This window comes from Falco cherrug, chromosome 9, assembly GCF_023634085.1.
Source record: "Falco cherrug isolate bFalChe1 chromosome 9, bFalChe1.pri, whole genome shotgun sequence".
NCBI classification, from domain to species: domain Eukaryota; kingdom Metazoa; phylum Chordata; class Aves; order Falconiformes; family Falconidae; genus Falco; species Falco cherrug.
The window spans coordinates 16,861,885-16,880,669 of NC_073705.1; the positions used below are offsets into that span (position 1 = coordinate 16,861,885).

At 48.9% G+C, this 18,785-nt stretch overlaps 1 protein-coding gene across 1 annotated transcript; it reads left to right on the plus strand.

Annotated features, from left to right (window-relative positions):
- The first annotated feature begins 1,643 nt into the window (after positions 1–1,643).
- Positions 1,644–16,802, plus strand: DOLPP1 (dolichyldiphosphatase 1). The gene is made up of 8 exons (XM_055721074.1): positions 1,644–1,764; positions 10,129–10,229; positions 11,834–11,918; positions 12,187–12,286; positions 13,144–13,242; positions 14,582–14,710; positions 15,480–15,569; positions 15,996–16,802. Exons 1-8 carry the CDS (start codon positions 1,689–1,691, stop codon positions 16,030–16,032), a joined length of 717 nt encoding a protein of 238 aa, XP_055577049.1. The 5' UTR covers positions 1,644–1,688; the 3' UTR covers positions 16,033–16,802.
- The last annotated feature ends 1,983 nt before the right edge of the window (positions 16,803–18,785 follow it).

An 18,785-nucleotide genomic window follows, 5' to 3' on the forward strand; every position in this document is an offset into this window, starting at 1 on the left:
CTCCGTGTATTGACACTTTTTTCTTATGTGCAGGAAGGAGTGGGTGAATATAGCAATGAAGCCCACAATTTTCAGTACTTGTCATGGTACATAGATCAATTGTAACCCAGTCTGCCAGCATAACTCTACATTCAATAGCTTGGAAAGGAGGAGATTTATTTAACTTGAATAATGAAAGCAGTAAATCACTCAAGCTACCTTATAGCAGTCTTCTGCAGCGAATTGAACTTCTGCAATAAATATTTGCTCTTTCTTTCCAAATAATGAGACTTTAATGGTATTTTTCTTCTTGCAACGCCAGGAAGAGTGTCAGTTTTGAAGAGCCGCTTGAAATTAATGGGACATAATCATAACTGCTATCTGAAAACAGGTGTATTACAACTGCAGGGAAAGGAGCTTTTTCCCTGTTCCGCAATCTTACCTTAACATTTTAAGGGATAGAAATCCTAGTCCCTGTGCTTTTCTGGCATATAAAGATTAAAGGCAACCCCCTGTTTATGTTTATTGCTTCTTGCGCTGCTCTTGTGTATTTATTTTTCTGTGCGTTTTATTTTTTAAAAGAGTTAACTGTAGTGGTTTGGCCTGAAGGTGTATTTGCATTCTACAAGGTTTTCTTGGGTCACGCCGCTCATGTATCTCCCTTTCGAGGTGCTGTGCTGCTTGTGCTGAGCTCTCTCCTCTGGCTCCCCCGGTGCGCGGGGCTCGCTGGGGTTACGCCTGGGGTCACACCCGGGGTCACACCCGGGGTCACACCCGGGGTCACGAGGGCCGGTGCGGTGCCCGGAGGTGCCCGGGAGCGCGGCCTGGGCCAGGCACCGCGGGGCCCTCACAGCACCTTTACAGATGCCCCCCATTTTCTGCAGGGGCTTCGTGCCACGCTTTGTTTTCACATGTGCGCGTTCACACAGCAGCTGCCGGTCCTTTACAGAGCCATAAAGGAGACACGGTATAAAAATCTCTCTCCTTCCTGGTATTATTTAAATAATTTAAAAAAGCAGCATTTTCCGGTTCTGAGAGCTCAGACCCCACCAGTGAATCGCTCCCGCGGGGCGCGGGCCAGGGCAATGCCCCGACCGGGCCGCGGCTGCGGTATCGTCGCCTCTGGGCTGGCGGGTCCCCGTCCGAAGGCACGTCCTTCCCCGGCCAAGGGCTAGCGGCGGCAGGGCGGCCTGGGCTGGCTTTACTCGCGGGGGGCCCGCCCCGCGGCGGCAGGAGGCCGCGGGGCGGCTGCAAGCGGGGCACCGGCACGGAGCGGGGCTGGCAGGGCTGTGCCAGCCGGGCGCGGCGGCCATCTTGCCCGGCGGCCCGCAGCGGCCACCGCTTCAGCCCCCCACGCCAGCCGCCCCGCGGCGCGGATGATTGGCCGAGAGCGGGCGGCAACGGAAGCTGGCGATTGGTTAATCTGCATCGCTTCTCTCGCCAATGACGACGGGCAATGACGCCCGCCTTTCTTCCGATTGGCTTTCAAGCTACCTGCGTCCTACTACCATTGGGCACTGGTGCTGGTAGCCTATTGGCTTCGCCGCTCCCCGGGTTGGATTTTTAATTGGGTAGCTGTGGGTTGGCCGGCGCCTCACCTGCCGCACGGCGTCATTGGGCCGCCGCTCGCCGCGCCCCGCCCATTTGTCGCCCCGCCCCTTAAGTGCGCTCCCATTGGCCGTGGTGGCCCGGCCCGGTATCCGGGTAAGATGGCCGCAGTCGGAGAGTGCTCGCTCCCCGCGCCGTGGCGGCCGGTCTCTCTCACTCACGTCGAGTATCCCGCAGGTAAAGCTCCGCTTCGCCCCCGCCCGGCCTCCCGCCGGCCGCCGCGCCCCGCGGAGGGCTCCTCCCGCCGCCCCGCGGCGCCCCTGCGGGCCGGGTGGCAGCTGCGAGATAGTGAGCCATTGAGCGGCCGCCCTGAGGCGGGGAGCGCGCCTGCGCGCTGGGGGCGGTGGGACCCGCTGCCGGATTGTGAGCCGCGGGGGGATCGGCGCTGCGCATGCGCCCTGGCCGGGCGCCGTGCTCCGGGCGGCGGCGGGGCCGGGGTCCGCCCGCACAGCGGGGTGCGGGCCTGTCCCGCCGCGGCGCCCCCCTCCCCGCCCGGCCACGTGCGGCTGCCCCGGGCCTCGAGGCGCCGGCGCCGCCTGGCCGCTCCCCGCTCCGCTGCGGCTCCCCGGGGCTGCCCTGGCCCGGGCTGTCCGGCGGCTGCTGCGGCCGCGCCGGGAGCGCGGGCACGGGCCGACCTGTCAGCCGGCTCCCGGCAGGGCGGCGGCTGCGGGCCGGGGCAGCGCTGTGAGCCGGGACGTGCCGTGGCCTGGTGGCTTGGTGGTCGCGCCGCTGCAGGCTGTGTCCCCGGTCTGCTGGTGGGCGAGAGCAGCGGGTGTGTGCGGGCAGCGGCTGCCCCGGTAGCTGCGGTGGGAGCCCCCCGGGGGCCGTGCTCGGCTGCCGTGGCTTGGGTCAGGTACAGACGCTGGTGGGTTTTCTGGCTGCTGCTGCCATGGGAGGTAACGGGCAGCAAGGCGAGAGGTGCCGCAGCGCTAGGACTGGCCATCTGGTCAGGATCCCAGTGCGGTGTTAAAGCAGCTCTTGGGGTGGCTGGTTCTCCTGGCCAGCCCCTGCCTGGCCGTGGAGCGCTGCCGTGTGTCCTGCCCAGCAGCTGGCCCGCAGCTCCTGCTGAGCACTCCGCTCAGTCGTGTGATACCTGGAGCTTCTGAGGTGCTTTAGGGGTTTTCTGTGCTGGCTGTACCCATCTGCCTGGGAGACTGCAAATGTGGCAGCACTGGAAAGATCTGGCACTGGAGGTACATCGCGTCTTGCCCCTGCCCACAGCGCTGTTTTGTGGCTTTCTGTGGTCCTCCGTGTGAAAGGTGGGCACTTCCTTTTTTGTCTTGCACTTTCCCTCGCCCTGCGCATTCTTCTGCTGTCCCGCTTCTCAAATACGTTAATGTGAGAGCTTGGGGGAGACAGGAGAATAATCTTCCCAGTAGTACTGATAAATTCACCCTTGTGTCTTATCTTCTTGTCTGAACCTGGCAGAATACACAGAGCATCCTGTGTGCTGTTGGTGCGTTGATTTGGGAAACGAAGGTGGTTGCACAAGGGCTGTCTGTCAGCCCTTAAAGAATGTGACCTAACGTGATCATTCTCTCGATGTTGAGTGTTTTATAGAGGCAAATGGCAAAGATGATTATGTGGATGGGGTAAATCACCACCAAGATTAGCGTTATGTATTGAGGGCATGAATACTGCATTTCTCTTCAATAGAGAGTGTCATTATGGAAGCCTATACAGTGGAGACAAGAGACTAAAATGTTGAAACAGCTGGAGGTGCAGAAGTTTCTTAATTTGTTTTCATAGAATTGTTTAGGTTGGAAAAGACTTTTAGGGTCATTGAGCCCAACCATTAACCCAGCACTGCCAAGCCCACCACTAAACCGTGTCCCCACGTGCCACATCTACATGTCTTTTAAACGCTTCCAGGGATGGCAACACCGTCACCTCCCAGGGCAGCCTGTTCCAGTGCTTGACAACCCTTTCGGTGAAGAAATTTTTCCCAATATCAGATCTAAACCTCTCCTGGCACAACTTGAGGCTGTTTCCCCTTGTCCTATCACTTCTTACTTGGGAGAAGAGATGGATCCCCACCTGGCTACAGCCTCCTGTTGGGCAGTTGCAGAGAGTGATCAGGTTCCCCATGAGCCTCCTTTTGTCCTGGCTGAACGCCCCCAGCCACTCCCCATCAGGCTGGTGCTCCAGACCCTTGCCCAGCTCTGTTGCCCGTCTTTGGACATGCTCCAGCACTTCCGTGTCTCTGTGTCCCTTTTGGAGTGAGGGGCCCAAAACTGGACATGGGATTCGAGGTGCAGCCTCACCAGCGCTGAGCACAGGGGGATGATCTCTGCCCTGGTCCTGCCGGCCGCACTGTTTCTGGTACAAGCCAGGATACTGTTGGCTGCCTTGGCCACCTGGGCACACTGCTGGCCTGCCTTTAGGCTGCTGACCAGCCCCCCCCAGGCCCTTTCCTGCCAGGCACCTTGCCAGGCACCCTTCCCCAAGCCCGCAGCGCTGCCTGGGGCTGGTGTGACCCGCGGGCAGGACCAGCACTGCCCGCACGGAGCCTTGTCGAGCCTCACGCAACTGGCCTCAGCCCAGCCTGCCCGGACCCCCCTGCCCTCCAGCAGATCAACACTCCCCCCCAGTTTGGTGTCAGCTGCGGAACTGCCTGAGGGTGTGCTCAACCCCCTCTGCTGGGTCACTGATAAAGGTGCTAAACGGGGCTGCCCCCAGTGCTGGGGACACCACGTGTGACCGGCCACTGGTGGGATGTGACTCCATTCCCTGCAGCTCGTTGGGCTCAGCCTTCCAGCCAGGGTTTTACCCAGCGAACAGCACACCCATCTCAGCCATGAGCAGCAGGTTTTCCCAGGAGAATGCTGCCATAAATGGTGTCAAAGGCTTTACTAAAGTCTAGGTAGGCAGTGTTTTGGTGTAGAAAAATGAATTGCAGTAAGATGGTAGGCCTGATACTTTTACCTGTGTTTGGGGAAAGTGCTCTAACTTTATTTGGAAAGCTGTTGGTGTTCTGTCTGTGTATAGCTTAAGTCCAGGACCATAAAGCTGCTAGATAATGTGTATTTATAAAGCAGTGGTGTTGGCTGTATACTGAGCACAATGGAGTTAATGTATCCTTGTGCTGATAGGGAGGGATCGGAATGAGGAACAGATCCTGCTTTTACCAACATAAATTATTAAGCTGTCTTGGCATGTCATATACTGTTGTGTGGCAAACATCTTTTGCTCTTTGCTGATCCCAGAGGCTGTTGGCCTGGAAAGCAATGTGCTGAGCCTCTGTGGCAACCAGCTTTTAAAATCTTATGTCTTTAAATACTTCCAGTGCAGAGCTGCTGTCATCCCAGCTTTCATCTGCTGGGAGTGATGGTCCCTTTCACTGTGCCCAGGTGAAAAGCAGTCACTGCTGACTTCTGTCTGGCGGATGAAGCCCTTTATTTGGCTTCTGCTTGTAACTGTGAAGGGGAGGGAGGTGTCACCAGAAGTGTGCTCAACCTCCCTGTCTTTATCTAATGTTTCCTTATGGATAGCAATATAGTGCAAAATGCCAAACACCCATCCGTACGGCTTGTGTAGCTGCTCAGTTCTCCAGGGCTTTCTGCGAAGTCAGCTTTGAGGAAGATCAAATGAGAAGCAGCGGATGAACACAGTGGTAGTCAACTGCAAACTGGTCTGAGTAATGGCAGCCTGACTGAAATATTACCCACAGTGAACATCAAGATCAAACATAGAGAGGAGAAACCAACAGTGGCAGAGTCACTTGACAGTGTCTTAAAGTATGCTGCTGAAGAGGACAATCTTTAAAAGTAACATCCTGATACCACTTCCAGAAATGTGTGGTCCTTGAGCTTTTCACATCAGCAGCCGTACTTTGGTGAGACCAAGGAGTGATCTGGCATAGTGTCAGGTTGCCTGCAGGTAAGCAGGAATAATCCTCCTTCTGTATGTCTTTCCTCTTCTGTGTGTCACCAGTTAGCAGCTGGTGATTGCATTGGGATTGTTAAGTCCTTTGGTGGATATACAAAAGCAAAGCTCTGAATATGTCTAATTGCTCTTTGAACCCATTTTGGCTTTGGATCTTACAGTATCTTTGGTGCTCAGCTTTGTAACTGAATGTGGTAGCTGTTTTTTTTCTGCTTTTAAGTCCTGCTCAGTAACTTCACCAAACATGCTCTTTCTCACGTGCAGCAAGAGGTAACCAATGTTTGCTGTCCATTTCTCCATATTGTTCATGACTTTATAGAACTGTTGTATCCTCTGTTTTCCTTTTTCAGCTGAAGATCTGAGCTACTCAGTATTTTCTGAATGGCTGCTGTTGCATACTTGTTACTTTTGTCCCCTTTCTATTTGCCTTTTATGTGCTTACTATCCCTTTTTTAGATGGTGACACTGGAATCACGTAATTTTTGTGGTGCTGTAACAGTAGCTTCTGGTTTGCTCTTAAAAATGTTTTTGCCTTTTTGACTGCTGCAGAGTATTGGATACTACTCTGAAGGTATTGGCTCACAGTAAGCCTGAGGGCTTTGTTTGATAACAGCTAAACTAAATCCTGTCATGTTGTGTGTATAATTAGGGTTGTTTTTTCCCCGTATGCATTGCTTTGCATGGGATGACTTTGTGTTACAGACTTAAAACTCATCTTCAGGGACTTCCTGTCTGTAGGGCGAGTTTCACTGGAGAAACATTGAGTTCCTGGCTTGTTTGGTTCTTTTATTATTTGGAGAAAAGGAAAAAAACTTTCTTCTGCGCAGCTGGGATTCTTAAAGCTCTGGGACTTTCTGCGCCTCCTCTTCCCACATTAGATAAATTCTTTAAAGAGAGAAACCTGGCGCGACAAACCCTTGCCCTGCGGAATGGCGGAGAATCTTCCCGTTTTCTGGGTTGCAAAGGATGTTTGCTGCAGCCGGGTGGAGTTGGACGGGCAAGTGTGCAGAGCCAGCCCACCAGCTGAAAAGAAAAGGTGCATCATCAAGCAAAGCAAAGGTGGTCGTGCCATGTGTACTCTGGCTCGGCAGCTCCTGTTGCTGTTCGGTACCACCACGTGCTGCTCCTATGGGAGTGTTTGTTCTGATAAACCTGACAGTGACTTCTGTGTGGGGCGGTAGCTTGCCAGTCAGGGCTCGTTCTGTAGCTAAGTAGTGTCTGTTGAAAGAAGCAGATACCACTCAGTTGTCTGGCTTTTTTTAATGTGGGGTTTTATGTTTAATCTTCCTGCAGAAGTTTCATGTCTGATGCATGCCTTCTATGCCGTAATTTAAAGCCTCCTGAAGATACTGTTACTGCCCTACAGCTTGTGGTACAGAGATAGGTGCAAGTAGAGGAGATGATGATCCAACATGCATATTTGCTGGTGTAAATACACATGACACACATACACTGCGTGTTGTCTGTGCAACTTGCACACAGACATTTAGTCAAGAACATATGACTGGCAGCAGTGCTACAAATAGATGCTTCAATAGGAAGTGGTGGTGAAGCTAGATCTTGCGGTAGGATGTGGTTACAGTGCTGTTGATTCACATTTTTACGTTATATACAGGTTAAGCTGATGTGGTAAAGCTTGGATATTTCCACTGAAAGAATGCTGGGTAAAATGCTGAACTGGAGCAGAAGTAGTTGCTGAATAAAGGCTGGAAAAAAAAAAAAATAGCATGCTTCTGAGATATGTATTGCATTTCACCTATTTACCTCTGGGGTGCCTAAAAATGAGGTGGTTGGGTTTTTTATTTTTGCCTCTTGAGCCCCAAATGGTGTCAAGGGAAGCTGGTGTTTACAAAAAAAACCAGTAGAATTTAGATCAATATTAAATAGATTTTCCTTTTGTGTTTTTTTTTTTTTTCCAGAGGTTTTGCCTCTGTTCTTACTGGTTGGAGGAATTGCTTCAAAATTCCCAAGTTTAGTAAAATGAGGGAAAATTAATTTTTATGAAAAGAGAGTGGTGGACACCTACTTGCTAGATCTGAGTGGCCTTCGAGCCTTTGGCTTTTCTGCAAGTCCCCTTTCCCTGGGAATACATCTCTGAGCACGCTGGAGTGGGCAGGAGCAACACGAGTAGCTGCGCTCGGAGGCCCCAGCAGCGCTCCGCGGCGATCGGTGCTGGCCTTCCCCTGGGAGCTGCTTTGCTGCCTTGGCTGGGGGTTTCCAGCCGCCGGGAGCTGGCGCAGGGCGCAGCCGGGCCTCAGCCGGGCACACTGGCCGCAGCGTTGGCGTTGGGTCGCTGGTGCATCTCCCGGCGCTGCCGTCCCTGGTGCACAGCTGTGTGCTCACCTCCTCCCTTGGAAAAAGCAGCTGCAGAACGTGATTCTGTCTGGCCGCTGTTAGCCACAGCGGTGGGAAGGGGTACTAGTGCTGCCTCTGCGCTGTCCTGGATGGGCAGCTGACCTGCCTGCAGAGCTGTCATTAGGGTTGTCTGCGTGAAGGACTTGGTGCTCAGCCTGCAGGCAGCATTGGGAGCGATGGTTTCCGATTCCCCACCTCAGGGTGCGCTGTGTGCCCGTGAAGTCTGGGTGCCGTGATTTGCTGTGTATGTTGTCACATATCATAATGGAGGATCTTGAGTCTGGTACTGCTGATGCTATTTAAATTAAGACTACTTCCTTAAGTATTCTTCCACCATTTGCACAAGAAATAGAACCCCCCTCAGAAGATAAATAATCTGCTTTGGTTTCTACTTGACAAAATTATGGCTTTTAGTCTGGAAGCGCTAAGCCTTTACATACCGTGGATCAACAGAGTGAATGATCTGAAACATGGCACCTCGCTCAGGATGAGCTATCTTCAGTCGGTAACACTGGAATTGAGACTACTGAAAAACACTCCTCAGTCTTTCGGGGTGGTTTTGCTTGTCTGGTGGCTTGTCTCATGAATTCCCTCATCACTTCAGACAGGATTCATTTTGTTGAGAGCTTGTGATTTAGGTGAAACTATAAGGGGCTTGATTCTCTGTTGCCAGGTACTGACATTTACATCAACTTTGCATTGCCGTAATACATCACTGTTCCGCTCTGGGAGCGCTTTGAACTACCTGATGCAACACAAACCTGCCATGTGGTGCAAGAAAAGTTTCCAATTCAGCGTCTTCTAACGCTTTTCATCTTAAAACCAAAACAGAACCTCACTTCAGTGAAAACCCTGTATTCTGCGGGATCTTGTCCTACCGCTCTTTCTGATGTTGCTGGTGTTGCAAACTAAAACTCCTGCAAATAATTCTTGCTGATGACGTTGCTGGTTCCCAAATCTAACCCAGAGCCTGGAATTCCAGAGGGATCTGTGCACTGTACCTGATGTGACAGCAGCTACCTAGCAATAACATCAGCAGCATGAACTTTGTAGCAGTGTGGTAACTTTTTTTGTTTAATTGGCTCCAGTGTTGGGAGGCTGTTGAAGTCCAGTTTTCCAAGTGCTGTTTGGAAATGTGGGTGCGTGGGCTGGGGAGACTCTGTGTCTTGCAGTGGAATTGATCTGGGAGGGAGTCCAATGCTCAGCCTTGCAGAGGCATCCCATCTCCTTTTGAGGGGAGGGAGGAAGGATAAATCCATGTGGGGGCTGATCCTTTTGTGCTCAGTGGTGGGATGGAGAGGGCCTAATCTCTGAGAACCAGTATAGGAAGAACCCCTTAACCTGCTCGCTGCCTTTGTGCTGCGCTGCTGTGGTGTCTGCTGCTTTTAGAGGTTCTCTGGTAGGTAGTTCTTGCTCTTCTGGTGTGAGTTGCTGATCTTGGAGCAATGTTACTCTGATATTTTTTTGTTTCCTTGGGATTTGTGCCAACATCTTTTCTCCCAATACTGCTGTATGTGTCCTTTTTCAGGGAACAGAGGCGAGAGAAACGCAGATCAAAGTGCATAGCTGCTCTCTGCTGTTGTTAGCCGGCTTCTGTGTCAGGGATAGCTCAGGACGAAGGTTTTGAGGTACTTTAGGACATCTTGTGAGGTCCCACGGCTGCTCCCGGACTCTCCCTGAGGGATGAGACTGTTAGCTATTTGGGGTGGGGGGCCAAAGTCACTTCTGCGTGATACAAGTGGGCTACTGGTTAAAAAGCAGAGTCTCCCCCACCCCACCCCTTATCTCCCGCTATGTTTAGGTAATTATTTCCTCCCCATTTTGCTAATGCTAGTGTTCGTAGTGACAGATTAGGGAGCTGATCCAGCTGAAAATTAACCCGTTTTAGTAAGGGAGCGGGAAGGGATCTGTGGGCAGAGCTGGCTGGTGCAGGGTGGCGATAGGGGGAGGGGGAGGGAAAGGTGCTGGCTCTCCTGTCACAGCCTGTGCTTGTGTTGGATTAAAGTGACTCTGGACTCACACGCATGGTCATTGTTGTAAATTGGCTGGCAGTAATCTCTGCTGAGTGATGCCAAGCTCCTCTCATCCCTGATTTTGAACCTACATGCCAGCACTGCTGTCCTCTTTGCCTCGGCCCTAGGGCTGGAGCAGCCGCGGCCGGTCTGTGGAAATCGGGACTTGCTGCAGTGCCCAGCTTGCCCCTGCTCTCAGGGAGGCAGGGTACCAGCTGACCCGCGCTCTGGTGGCAGGCAAGTACTTGTGAAGTTCAAACTGATTTGTTTCTCTTGTTTGTTTCCCTAGGTGATTTCTCTGGTCAGCTTTTAGCTTATTTGAGTCTTGGTCCAATATTCATTATTGTTGGCTTTGTAACACTCATCATATTCAAGAGAGAGCTTCACACGGTGAGTCTTCCTCTTCCTTCCCAGCTTCTCCTTACAACAACAGTCTTTTCCTTTGTCACCTGGTGCTCCTGTATTCACACTTCTTTTTCTCTCCTTAAGGAGCAAGCTTAGGTAAGGTGATCTTCCTGTCAAAGAACAGCAGGAGACACTTATCACCTGTTTCAGGTTAAAAGATTGCTTAGCCTTTGACTTTTCTGTTACTCTGTGGCATGTTTTGGGCATTAGGTGTCCAAAAACATCGAGAGATGTCTGAGGAACTAAAGAATGGTGTCACAGAATGGGGATGCTCCCAAGATCATCCAGTAGGATCACAGCACTAGTAGTTTCCTGCAAGATGGGCAGTGTATGCAGGAGGTGGTGTCTGTAGCTCAGGGGGATGTGCTTTCTCTGAACTACTGAGGCAGAAAAGGGGATTCAGAATAAAACCTTCAGATTCCCAAGGGACTGGATCGGTCTCTAAGGGCTGCTTCCCAACTCTGAATCTGATACCAGTGACTGGCAAGGGACTTCTTTGTAATACGTAATGCTTCCTGTCTGCTCTGACAGGTAGCTAGGAGTCGGTGTCATGGATAAATTCCCTTTAGGAGCTGTAAACCTCCTGTAGCATTCGCCCTCAGTAAATAAAGCAGCGGCCAGTGAAGGATTTTGGCAGCAGATTCCTAATATAAGGCTGTGGTGTCATGGTAACCAGTGGCGCAGGGGACCCGGGAATGGGACTTGTAGGTTCAGCTGATGCTAGCTAGGAGAGGCAGCTGTTAAGTTTTGGCAACTGAAAGGTTTCTTGTTGGCCCAAAAGGGAGAATAAGCTAGAGCAACTATTGCACACATGCATAGGTTTGGGATGCAGGAGCTTGTAAGGCATTGGTAATGAGACCAGTGTTGAGGCTGATTCCCAGTTCTTTGTGTGGGAAGTCCCTGTTGAGCTGGAGAGAGATGCTAGCTGACTTGCAGCAGCCTGACCCGTAGCTTGGGACATAGAATGAAACATTGCTTTATCATCTGGAATGGGCGGAGTATCATCATCAGCTGGGAACTTGATCACAGCAACAGGACTAATTTAGGGGAGGTGTACGGACTATGGAATTAAAGAATATATGCTACCAGTCTGGCTCAGTTCAGAGTGTGACTTCATTTTAGACTGAAGACGGCAACTACAAGATGAAAATATTCATAGAGGGAAAAGCGAGAAAGCCTAAAAAAGTCACCTTTTTTTAAGCTATTTACCCAGGTAACAGTGTGTGCCCTCGCCCTGTTGGTCGTCGGGGAAAGACGATGCCTTAAAAGCCGCCCGATGAAAAACAAATCTATCACTTTCTGCACCTACTGGTGGAAGTATACTAACAGTTGCTGTGCAGTGTCACTTTTGTCTCTTCAGTGTATCATCTGCTGAAAAGCTGCACATACACAGTATGTTGTCAAATATGCAAAGCAGGCTGAAAAAGAAATGTTTTTCTTCCTCAGGCAGGGAATTTTAAAGCCATTGGTTTTAACTCTAGTAGTCAAAAAAGAAAATTTGAAACATGGTTTTGGGGGTTTGTCAACAGAGAGCCTGGTAAGTAGATGGATCTTTTAGATAGGATGACATGGTTGTCTTGCCTTCACAGATCTCTTTCTTGGGAGGGCTGGCATTCAACGAGGGAGTGAACTGGTTAATAAAAAATGTAATCCGGGAGCCTCGGCCCTGTGAAGGTATGGTATGGCCTATTGGTGTCATGGTGTCACTTGAGTTTTGAGTGGAATGCTAACTGTGGGGGGTTAGAGGGCGTTTTCCCCTTTGCCTCGTGTTGGCTTTGGATGTCTGGGTGTGAGAAGGCTGGCAGAGCCATCTGAGCCGAGACGTGTGCTGTGAACTCATGTGCACATACTCCAGCAGAGTGGTCTGGCTTCACATCTGGAGTGTTCCAGCTGCTGTGTACAGAGTAGACCTTGACCATACTCTTTCTTCTTCTCTTCCCAGAAGCCCATTCAACAGTGACCACAAAATATGGGATGCCGTCCAGCCACTCCCAATTCATGTGGTTTTTCTCTGTCTATTCCTTTCTGTTCCTTTATTTAAGGTAAAAATTCAATGTCAGGTTTTGGCTGTTACTATGTTGAAACACCTGAAATAGATGGCTCCCTTGCTGTGTGCCACTTCAGTGGCATAATGGCACTAGATCTGAGGAACTGCACAATTTACTGTGGCCAGGGTGGATGAAGCATGTCTGTCCCAACCTGAACGTAGGGCGGTAGTTACCATTGCTGAAAACCAGCGGGTATGGGTGGGCCTCCTGTGCCTGTCTGGGTACAGGTCTCCTGGTTCGCATTTTCTAAGCTGTGATGATCCACAAGTGTGAGGGGAGAGGGGGGGAATAGGGAGGAGGAAAAAGAGCTGCTTTCTCATGTGTCTACTCGGTTTTGCCAGTGGGGTTGTCTGCCATCTTTTAGGTAATACCTGTTGCCCACTTGCATGACCTTTTAGTTCATCTCCCTTACAGAGTACTGGTTTTACATGCTGTGCTGTGCTTTTCTGAAATTCTTGCTGGGGCATGGCTGTGTCTTGTGGCTCCACTTATGGAGGAGGACAAAACTCTCAGTTCCTTCTAGCTCTGTGGATGATGGAGGGACTCTGATGTCTTGGCTCCCTACTGCATATGCTCAGCATGTCCTTTTCACATCAGTCGCAGTAATTGCGAGCATTCTGCCTTCCATCACAGCAATTCCTGTTAACAGTTGGAGAGAGAGAGAGAGAGAAGTGTGGCTTTCTGGCTTCTCTTTAACTGCTGCCAGTGGGACAGATTGCTGCTGGGATGGTATCATGCTGCCCATGACCCCACTGGAGTAGAGCTTTCCTAGGGTTTCAGAGGTAGTGAGGACAGAGATAAGGACTGCTCGGCTCCCTGCCACTGTGCTAATGGCTCTCCATCTCTTTCAGAATGCACCAAACAAACAATGCGAGGTTTCTGGATTTACTATGGCGACATGTGCTGTCCATCTGCCTCGTCACAGTGGCTTTGCTAGTCTCATATAGTAGGTATGGAGCAATTGTTTGTCTTATGCTCTCATACAGTCCCGTGGCCTTTATCAGCCAGCAGACCTGTCGTTCCTTACCCTGCATATCTGGTCTAATTCTCCACGACTGCACTGTACAAGTCAGAGCTTTGCAGAAGTTGCTGTGTTGCCATGAGATCCTTCAAATAAGCTACAGGTGCTACACGTGTGGTGCTTCACAGAAGCATTTGTAAAAGCCAGGATCAGCTGAGCCTTGTACCAGGTCCCCATCGGCTCCATTGCCATGCTCCAGCCTCACTGCCTTGCCCTCTTGCCAGCACTAATCCTGAAAGCATTGCGCCATGCCTTGGCACACCAGTGTCTGCAGCATGTGGATCGCTACAGTTGATCAGTCCGATTGTTTTGCTTGAGCATTAGTTATAAAAACATTTATAGCTGTTTGACTTGCAAGATTTAGTTGTACTAAGATGAATAAAAATAATAAAACTTTAATAATTTTCCCCTTTAGTAGATTCTAAAATGTATATATACACGTAGATAAAATGAGCTCTGGTGATTGATAATCAGACAAATTCAGGCTAGAAATAAGGCCATGTTTTCAACAGGAAAGTAATTACCTGTTGGCACAGTTGACTGTACACTAGAGTTGATTCCTTATTACTGGTTATTTTTAAAATTCAGACGGGACAATTTCATGAGAGATGTATGGTCTAATTCAAATAAAAAGTAACTTGAGGAAATGCAGTGGCCTGTGCTAGGCGGAGGGTCAGATAAGATTATCTTAATGGCTTTATGATATATGCATGAGAAGAATTTTGGATGTGACTCGTGTCACTAGTGTAGCTCGTGTGCATGGATAACTTCACTGGCCGTTTATACAGATTTCTGAATGGCTGCAGGAACAGTCAGTACGCTGTGGTAGTGCAGCCCTTGTGCTGTCACATTTGAGAGCAGCAAAATGGTAACAAAAATGCTGTCTGTGTTCTTAAAAGCCTTTAAGACCTGGCTTTGGTGTTTTGGAGAGGACTTGTCCTGTCACTGGCTTTAGAAAAGTCTCTTGTGGGAACCAACAGTAGTTCCTCAGCTAATCCAGAGCTATATGAAGAAGAATGTGGTGGGGCATCGAGTTAACTTCAAACTAGAAGCACTCTAAGCTGAAACTGCTGTAGCAGGAAAGACAGTTTTTCCCATTCCCACCACCACTTTTTTGCCAGCTGTTTAATGAAAGAAGTAAGACACCCACTTCTAGCATCGGGAGGATAACCTGCTCGGAGTGTCTGAGGGTCTAGTGAACAGCAGCCGTCGAGTCATGCCTCCTCTTGTTTGGAAGCCTGTCTGGTGACTGTTCTCTTCCACTACAGGGTTTATTTGCTTTACCACACTTGGAGTCAAGTCTTATATGGAGGTGTGGCAGGAAGCATTATGGCCATAGCCTGGTTTGCCTTCACACAAGAGATATTAACTCCTCTGTTCCCAAGGATAGCTGCATGGTAAGTCTGCTTGGAGGTTTTATTCCTTGCAAGTCTGCATTCTGTGCGTTGCTGTTCTGCTCATTTAGTGAGTCCCTTGCAATGAGCTGCTAACACAGGTGTAGTAGAATTACCGGGCAACAGAAAATTTTCCTAATCAGTTGGTGTAAAAACTGTACCTGCATCTGAAGCAAAACAAACGTAGATGCTTCGGTCTCTATAATGTTAGTTGTAGCTGTACAAGCCCTGACTGTAAATGAGCTGCTCAAACTTTTAGGAACCGCCCAAGTTACAGATGTTACAACTGAAAATTCCTCGGTTCTGCTCCCGTCTTGCATACCGACTGTTGTGTAACCTACTTGTTCCTCCGTGTTTTCTTGTGCATGAATGCACAAAGGATCATATATACTTGCCTGATACTGGTGGGGGAGAGAGGAAGGTTAAGCAATTGTTAAGGTCTGTAAAGCCCCGCCAAAGGTGTGGCAGGGTGCTGGAGAAGCTTTTCCAGCAAAACAGACCTTTCTTAATGAATGTCTAATGACCTTGTGAAATTGCAGAGCCATTTAAATGTAATATAGTCTGGAAACACTGTATAAGGAAAGAAAAAAAAAAAAAAAAAAGGATTTTCTTGATTAAATCTAACAAGGAGCCCATTTCCCAGCCTGAAGAGTAATAGGATGGTATTACTAAGTCTGGAGCAGGTTTTGTGCCTTTTTTTTTTAAATCAAAATTGTGGTGAAGGAAAAAAATCTAATTATTTCTCCCTTTCCACCACCTTGTCCTTTTTCAGGCCAATTTCAGAGTTCTTTTTAATCCGAGATACCAGCCTCATTCCTAACATCCTGTGGTTTGAATACACAGTCACGAGAGCAGAGGCAAGGTAAGTTTTATTGGGGGGTGGAGGAGCTGTAGCTGCTTTGACTCGTCAGGTGCAGTTATTAATTAATTTTCTAATATGTAGATAGCTGCTGTGGGTAGAATAGAGCAGAGTAAAGAAATACCAAGTTGTGGGTTAACTACTGCATCTGGAAGGTGAATCTGTTGGGGAGTGAGAGATTAAAATTTAGTGTTTCGTTTAAACAGTGTTTCAGCTCCCTAGCCCAGGTCTGTTGCAAGCAGTTGTTTATACTGGCATCCGCACCTGAGCTTGTGCACACTTGGGACAGGGTGGGTGTTCCAGGGCTGTAACGAGATGGGAGGGCTGTGGTGGGGGCAGCTGTGGTGGTGTGCGGAGCTGAGCAGAGCCTTGCTTCAGACCTGCCTTCTGCCCGCTGGGCCGCCCCTCTCACTGTGCCTTCCGTTGCAGAAACAGACAGCGCAAGCTGGGTACGAAGCTCCAGTGATTTGAGAAGCGTGGGGACCAGAGTGCACGCTTTAACGGAGACAGACAAGAGCAGACCTGGGAGCAGCAAGGAGCCTTTTAACAGACGGACCAAAGGAACAGGCAGGGACCATACCCAAAACCTGAAAGCCTTTGCTCTGCTTTAGCAGCTAGCTGGATGCTCCCTGATGCATGTGGGACCGTGCAGGAGTAGAAACTCATTTTCAACACCGATGCACATTGCCAGTTGGAATGTACCATCGTGTCTACGTCAGGGGAGGGGGGTGGAAATGCCTGGTGTCATGTTCAGGGGAGGGAAAACCAAAAATTAATACTTTCTGTGACTTTTTTTTCAGCATGAAATATACACACTATTTATTTATTTTTTTAAATGGAACTATTGTTTTTGGGGTGGGTGTGGCATTGATTGTATGTTTTGTTTTTGCTTTTTTGTTTGGGTTTTTCTTTTTGGAAGAAGATGACAAAACTAATCTCAAAAGTCAATCATGCTTAATTAGGGCTTTTAATTTTTAAAAACCTTTTAGGAGGGAGGGGAACTAGGATGGGGGTGACCTAGGCAGAAAGGAGAGGAAGACTTTGTCCTTTCTGCAACCAGGTTGGGAGATCAAGATCCATTCCAACTGCACTTTGTACGGATAGAGAGACAGACTAAGGATCTGATTTTTAACACTAGAGACAGTTCTGCAGGGAAGCCTGCACGGGTACCATTAAAGGGGAGTGTGTGTGTGTAAAACAAAGGAAAAACTGAAATACACGATTACTATTTTTTTTTCCACTGCTGCTCCTGTTGTGTAATTAGCAAGAGTGTCTTTCTCAGAATCTCTTCTAGGTGGCAAGGTGGTCATACATATCTCACGTTTATTCCATCTCTTCCTTTGTACTTTATTACCTCAGGGTCGCTGTGATCTGTACAGCTTCTGTTGTTGTACTGAGCGTGCTGCCGATGGCACTAGAAAGCCCATTGGTTATAAGCAGTGCTGCGCTCCAGGGAGAGGCAGCCCGAAGCCTTACAAAATTCAGTTGCTAGTCTCTGTCTTAAGCACTGGATTTTTAATTTTTTTCCTGTTAAAGCTTAAGGGAGGGATTTTAAAGAATGAACAAAGTGACAACCATTGATGAATAACAAGGCAAACGACTAATAACTAGCTTAGCTGCTGTCTGAATTATTTCTTGAAGAGTCCTGTTGGCATCCAGCTGTGAGCTCAGGTAGTGAGCTTGTCCTAGCAGAGATTCCTACCAGTTATTGCAGAGGCTTGGTTGGGGTTCTGCAGCAGTAACCTTGAGTGCTGAACTCCCGCAAGCAAGGTTTGCTTTCCTTCCTTCTTCCATTGCGATTCCTTGTTTGGCCAGTCAGCTCTCTGGGTGCTGTGTCTCTGTGGGAGTGTGCCTGCCATCTGTGTGTGCTGGTGATGCCTACGACTTCTGTGATCCATGAGTTAACCTGGCAAGGGCTATACTCAAAGTGCTTCAGGGCTGTGCATGGACACTTTCTGTATTTCTAGTATATAATGCAGCAGTTCAAGTGTAACTACAGAGAAGTATTTATTCAAAGCACAATTGACTTGAACTTTCACAGATAAAGGACAGCTTCTGAACTGGCTCAAAGGTCATCGGTGTGCCTTCGATGCAGTCATGTGAGCAGAGGTAAAATGACTGTCACATCTCAGTCTTGCTGCCTGTTTTACTATCTCCACTTTAATCAGACTCCTGCATTATAAAGCTGCTTGAAGTGAGATGTGTTTCTGTTCATCTTGATTATTTTTATTTTTTTTAATTTTTCATCTGTGCCTGTTGCCATAGGAGTTTGTGTGTCCGTATGAAGTGGGAGCTGCTGTAGAAACTGTTGGATAACCAGCATGTTAACTGTAGAAAGCAGTGATCCTGATCTAGATCAGGAACGAAAGCTGTTTGAATTTCTGTGTTTAAGTAGCTATGGGTAGTAAACTAATTGTTTTCAATTGTTACAGCAAGTATGTATTTTTTTTTTAAGAACTGTTTAGTATTTGCATAACATGAGCAATCCTGTTAACATCTGAAGGACTCGAGCACTGGATCTGCTATGAAGGTGCATCAGTATAAAGAGGTACCTTGCAACTTTCACAAGGACACTTGATCTGACTTAGGACAAACAGCTCTACTAAAATGAGGCAGGACATCAGATAGGGCACGTGACATGGTGGTTACCGTATGTTTCAGTTTGAAAGCTGGCACTAATCACTTACGTCTTGCAAATCCATTTATTTTCTCTCTGTATCTCTCGTAAGTTAACTTGCAAAGCCAGAAGCGAGATCACAAATTTCTTCCCCAAGGACAAGGCTGAAAGAGTGGATTGTTTGAGGAGTGGCTAGCGGTTCCCTGGCCTCTCGGGCTGTACGACAGACTGCTGGAAAAACTGTATGTGGAAGCACCTATTGAGAACTAGAGCATGGGGAAGAGGTTTCACCTCCTCGTGGAGAGCAGTGTAGGGCAGAATGCTGTTCCACTTCATGTTGCCTTCAAACCCAAGGTACCTACAGTAATTCTTAGGAGTAAGGGAGAGGAAGAAGAGCTCTTGTAAGACACTGTAATAAACTCTCCTCTGTCCTCTGTGAGTTGTTTGTAATCTGCATCTTCTGCCTACTTTTGCTGTACCTTTCCAGAAATCTTTGCAATACTCGATACGGTAGAAATTCCTTAGTGATCCCATGGATTTTCTTAATTAAATGGTGCTGTGCAGGAAAAAAATTTGAGCTCTGCCTTATTATCCTACACTTG